This window comes from Tasmannia lanceolata, unplaced genomic scaffold (genome assembly GCF_043159265.1).
Source record: "Tasmannia lanceolata isolate RefF3 unplaced genomic scaffold, GAP_Taslan_0.1 ptg000020l, whole genome shotgun sequence".
Lineage (NCBI taxonomy): Eukaryota > Viridiplantae > Streptophyta > Magnoliopsida > Canellales > Winteraceae > Tasmannia > Tasmannia lanceolata.
Window position 1 is genome coordinate 27,068,899 of NW_027518697.1, and position 5,764 is coordinate 27,074,662.

The 5,764-nt window shown below is 38.8% G+C and overlaps 1 protein-coding gene across 1 annotated transcript; it reads right to left on the bottom strand.

Moving 5' to 3' along the window:
- Positions 1–705: 705 nt before the first annotated feature.
- LOC143853927 (uncharacterized) lies at positions 706–5,255 on the bottom strand. Its single transcript, XM_077363623.1, has 6 exons — positions 5,138–5,255; positions 4,426–4,444; positions 1,991–4,288; positions 1,590–1,901; positions 1,397–1,496; positions 706–1,308 (listed from the first exon to the last, which is right to left on the bottom strand). Exons 1-6 carry the CDS (start codon positions 5,253–5,255, stop codon positions 706–708), a joined length of 3,450 nt encoding a protein of 1,149 aa, XP_077219738.1.
- Between the last annotated feature and the right edge of the window lie 509 nt (positions 5,256–5,764).

Consider the following 5,764-nt stretch of genomic DNA (forward strand, 5'->3'; position numbering starts at 1 on the left):
TATAGAACCAATCTTAGCAATTACACCCAGAAACTTACCACATTTGCATGCATTTTTACCAACCACTTGTTTGAATTTGTTTAGGTTGACAGGTAAGCGACCTTCCATCTTATATAGGTGATCCAATTTTGTACGTCCCCTAGGATTCTTTTTCTTTTTGTTTGATGAGGTCCCCTCCTCTTGGGCTTGGGATGCATGTTGATGTACGTCCATTGAATCGTGGGGTGAAAGAGGTTGGGTGACCCCCTCTTCTCGAGCTTGCGACATATTTAATTCCCTCGCTCTTTTCACGGTCTGTCATATTAAGTTAATGTTAAATGCATAGCAAAAAAACACAAGGATGCGAAGGAACTTAAATTAAATATACATCCCAAATTCCCAAATGCTTATTTCTTCTTTCATGGTAAGACTAAGACCCAATTCAGCAAACATGGAATTGACTGGAATAAAATAAAAGAATAATATAGCACTGATGAGAGCACATATACCTTTTCCCCATGGAAGCAAGAAAACTGCTACAAGCCTACAATATACACATGTGATTTGGCCTAACTTTATTAGCATTAAAGCTTTATGAATGCAAAAATGAGGTATCTTCATTACAAAAAAAAGATACAAAGAAAATTAGAAGCATATAAATGCAAAAATGAAGTATCTTCATTACAAAAAAAGATATAATCATAGTGATAGTGTATGTCCCATTCTTCACTCCGACGTTTCCCAAATATTTATAAGATTATCAGTACAAGGCGCATCGCTCTCATCTACAGGCTCAAAATCATCTCTATAGTCTTCCTCTGGTGTATCAAAGAAGTCTCTAGGCGTCGTCTTCCTAACCACATGCCAATGTTTATCTGTGGGATCTTCTACATAGAAGACTTGCTCTACTTGAGACGCTAACACGAAAGGATCATCTTTGCGACAATGGTTTAGGTTCACAAGTGTGAATCCTAAGGGATCCTTCTTGATCCCTCTATCAGCATGATAGTCAGCCCATTCGCATTTGAATAGCAGTGCCTTCCTGCTTCCATAATAGTCCAATTCAATAATCTCGGTCAAAACACCGTAGTAACTCTTGTCTTCATGAATGGGGTTTTTATCTTTTCTACTTGCATAGCTTGGGGTTTTCGCAACCACGACTACGCCGCTATTTTGCGTCTTCCTTTTCCTGTCGAGCGCCTTTGTATGAAAACGAAAACCATTTATGAGACAGCCACTGTACTTCTTTACCCTTTGTGATGGCCCACGTGCCACCCACCGAAGATTTTCTGACACTGGATCATTTCCCTCATCCCGTAACTTCCGAACCTATTTAACATAAGATTTCAAGTTGATAAGAATTAATGAGGTGCACAAAGCATTTGACTGCAATGGGAGTGTTATATTATTTACTCACGTAGCCTTTAAGCCATTCTGGGAATTCTGCATTGTGAATGCGTTCTATGTCCCAATGTTGATCACGAGGATGTTGATCCCGAATGGCATCAAGATGTGCACTACAAATGAATTGCAAGAGCGTTTAAGCTTCAAAGGTGATATAATATGTATTGCAACATAAATTAGTTTCTTAAGCTAAAAAAATAACTCACAGACGGTATTCATCGATTTCATTGCAGTTGTTTAACACATATCTATGTGCTAGTATCAATGTGGCTTCATCGAGATCATCAATGACAGGACCACCAAACAAACGACCCGTGTGTTTAAACACACCCCACACTTCTTCTTCGAGAGCATGTGCCCTATTATCGTCATTCCTCAATGGTCGGTTAAAACGTGTCTCAACACTCTGCAAATACCTTGAGCAAAAGGTGAGGCATTCGTTAGCTAGGTACCCTTCCGCAATAGATCCCTCGGGACGACTTCTATTGCGCACATATGACTTTAATGTGAAGAGGTACCTGTGAAGACACATTATATTCTTATGTCTGCATTAGTAGATTGAACAGTACAATTACAACAATAACTAATTTGAATGTTAAGTATTTACCTCTCAATGGGGTACATCCAACGATAGTGTATGGGGCCAGCTATTTTCGCTTCGTATGCTAAATGTATGGGCAGGTGCACCATAATATCAAAAAAGCCAGGTGGAAATATAGTCTCGAGACAACAAAGCATCACGGCAATCTGAGACGTTAGCCTCTCAAACTGTTCTCCCGTGCCAACTTTAGAACATAAATCCCTAAAGAAATTACATAAATCAATAAGGACCGAACTGACTTTCTTGGATAACGTTGTCCGTATAGCTAACGGGAGTAATTGTTGCATCAAGACATGAAAATCGTGGCTCTTTAATCCTGAAATCTTCAACGACTCAAGATTCACACATCTTGAAATATTTGCAGCATACCCATCTGGAACCTTCACTCGCTTTAACACTTGGCAGAAAACTTTCTTTTGTTTCCTAGTCATCCCGAAGCTATCTCTTGGCCTTAGATGCATCTTTTCTAGGTCGAGGCGAGCTTCTTCGGTATCCTTTGTTTTTCCTGTAATATTCAATAATGTACCAACCACTTTGTCACCGACATTCCTCTCAATATGCATTACATCGAGATTGTGAGGCAAAAGAAGAGTTTTCCAATATGGTAACTCAAAGAAGATACTTTTTTTCTTCCACGGTGAATTTTTCTTCACCCATTTCTTTGTCCCAAGTAAATTTTTAAACTTAGGTAATTTTTTCTTCTTCGGTGAATTTTCATTCCCTAGCGAACCTTTCTTCTTTGGTAATTTTTTCTTCCTCGGTGATTTCTCTTGTCTCTTCCTCTTCTGACCCTTCCCTAATGTGAATGTTAAGCCCTGTAGCTGCTTCAACACATCAGACCCATACAGTCTTCTAGGGGGAGATTCCCATTCTTGTTTACCATTGAACTGAATTCTGTTAGATCGAAATTTATGATCTTCCAGAAGAAATCGTCGGTGGCCCATGTAGCAAAACTTCTTCCCATGAGCTAACCACTGAGAACGCGTGTCAACATTGCAACAAGGACAAGCCTTTTCCCCTTTAGTGCTCCAGCCTGACAACATAGCATATGCGGGAAAATCACTAATAGTCCATAAAAGTGCTGCACGCATTCTAAAGGTTTCCTTTCGTGAGTGGTCATAAGTATCTACTCCATCCACCCAAAGTTCCTTAAGCTCCTCAATCAATGGTTGCAAGTACACATCAATCGCATTACCAGGTGAATGTGGGCCAGGGATGAGCAAAGACATCATCATATAAGGTTGCTTCATACACATCCATGGCGGCAAATTGTATGGAATAAGAATGACGGGCCATGTGCTATGTGTAATGTTCATGCTCCGGAATGGATTAAACCCATCGCTTGCTAAGCCAAGACGAACATTGCGAGGCTCCAAACTAAAACCTTCGTGTTGAACGTCAAAATCTTGCCATGCAGGGGAATCGGCAGGATGTCGTAATACACTGTCATCCTTCCTTCCCTCGTGATGCCATCTCATGTGAGAGGATGTTTTTGATGACATGAATAGCATTTGAAGCCTACCTTTCAAAGGGAAATGGCGAAGAACTTTTGCAGGAATTTTTTTATCTTTCTTGCATGAGTTTGTTCCCTCATTAACTGTGTTGTTCTCAGTCGTTTTCCATCTTGAGGTACCACATTTGGAACATGAGCTAAGATTGGTAGTCTCCCTCCAATATAACATACAGTCATTCGGACATGCATCAATCATGTCGTAATGGAGTCCTAACTCCCGAATGATTTTCTTCGTTTCATACATGTTCTTCGGCAACAATACACCCTCAGGAAAAGCACGCTTTAACAGCTCAAGTAGCATGTTGAATGATTTATTAGTCCATCCACATAGGCATTTTATGTGAAACAACTCAACTATAAAAGATAATTTCGTAAACATCTTACAACCAGGGTACAACTCTTGTTCAGCATCCCTTAACAAATTGTAAAATGAATGAGCTGCTTCATCAGCACCCCCCTCCCCTCCATCTTCATTTGTTGGATCAATCCCTTGCACAGCTTCCTGCATATCGTTCAGCATCTCATGCATGTCATCATTCACTTCCTCTTCCACACCCATGCTATTCGGGTTAATAGAGGTATAATGTGATGACTGTTCTCCATGATAAACCCAACAAGTATAATTCTTCATCATTCCATCACTTATCAAATGCACCTTCGCCTCTTTAGCATTCACCCAGCACGTGCATGCACATTTCTCACATGGGCACAAGATCTTTCCATCAAAACACTTATTCTTGAAAGCGTATTCGAGAAAATCTTTTAGCCCATGTACGTATTCGGCTGAATTCCTACACAATCCAGTAATTCTTACATTAACTATTAAAATTATACCGATTAAAATTGAACGAGATTTGGAAATTTTACTAGGCCTATGATTCGTGTTATACCTTTGTTTATTCAACCAGCTCTTGTCCATTTCCTATACCTTCTAATGGTCCTGAAATCTGTTCATGAATTAAATAACTATGATCATAAATTGAGACATAAATAACTTTGACTATTTATTCTAAGATTTTTGTTCAAGATTTTTGTTCCCCAAAGATGATGATATGCTTCTCGACTATTTGAATGAAGATGGACAATCTATTGAACCCACATGGGAACAAGGGGGTAAACTTGTAGCCTAGTGGTTGAGGATTTGTATCTCAACCATGAGTTTAGAGGTTGGAAACCCAGCTTACCTATTAAAAAAAAGATTCTTTGGGAACTGTAATTAAGTTTGACAGCTGTTAAAATAATAAAGGGTTTTGTTAAGACTGCCCTACGGTGCTTTGGAAAAGAAATTTTACACATCTTTTTGATAGAAAATTCAAAAAAACATTTGTAAAAGTGTCAAACAACGTGAAAAATGATTGCAAAATTTCTTTTCCAAAGCACCTAAAAGAGTGCCCTCTCATTAACAAAACCCAATAATAAAAGACAAGATAAGTTAATGCAATCATAAAAACATGGCAGTGCGAATATCAGTAGCCTTCTTTGAATGGGGCTATCAATGAAGTTAGTGAAAAAGAGAAAAAAGATTGGGGTTTTTTATTGATTTATATTTCCATTTTTTTCTTGGGAAATGATAAATTCGCACCCCCTTAGGATAATTCAAACCCTTGGGACCTGAAAAAGCGTTAAAGTCTTCCACATACCCTCCTTTACAATCTGGAACTGGTTGGAGCTCCTACATTCCGAATTACAACCCATGAGATATTGTTGCAAATTTGAAAAGGTTGTTAAATGGCGAGCCAGTGCAGCCCATGTATCCATGGTACAAAGGATTCAAGGTCACCCTCCCTTATCCTCGACTAATTTCTTCAGTAATGTTAAACAGTAGAATGTTTTGACACAAATCAGGGAACAATTGAGAAATCGACAACAAAGGAATCTTACACCATCACTGGGATCATTGAGGAAGTTGACGAGACAACATTGAGGATTACAGAACTGCCAATCCGTAGATGGATACAGGATTACAAGGAATTCTTGGAATCTTTCTGTGTCAGGGAATTTAGGAGATGTTTCTCAATCAGTTATTTTAGGAGATCCCGAACTTTCAAAGTCAAAACTTGTTATGGAGTAACCCAATTTAGCTAGCATAAAATTGGAACATTCCTATCCAAGTTTAACACATTTAGGTTCTTTGCAGGCAATACTTGCTAGTGCTTTCGCTAGAAAAGATTATGAAAAGGCAATGGCTACCGTATCACGAGTTCTGCATGTATAGTGCTTTTCAAACAGAAATAGTTCTACACAATCTCTGTCTCTCTGTTTTATTA

Excerpts from the sequence above, each read along its gene's own strand:
- LOC143853927 (XM_077363623.1), bottom strand. The coding sequence starts at position 5,255 with ATGGATACATGGGCTGCACTGGCTCGCCATTTAACAACCTTTTCAAAT. Across the intron at positions 1,902-1,990 it reads TGGATGTACCCCATTGAGAG|GTACCTCTTCACATTAAAGT; the intron begins GTAAATACTTAA and ends GTGTCTTCACAG. Across the intron at positions 1,497-1,589 it reads GAAATCGATGAATACCGTCT|TGCACATCTTGATGCCATTC; the intron begins GTGAGTTATTTT and ends ATTCATTTGTAG.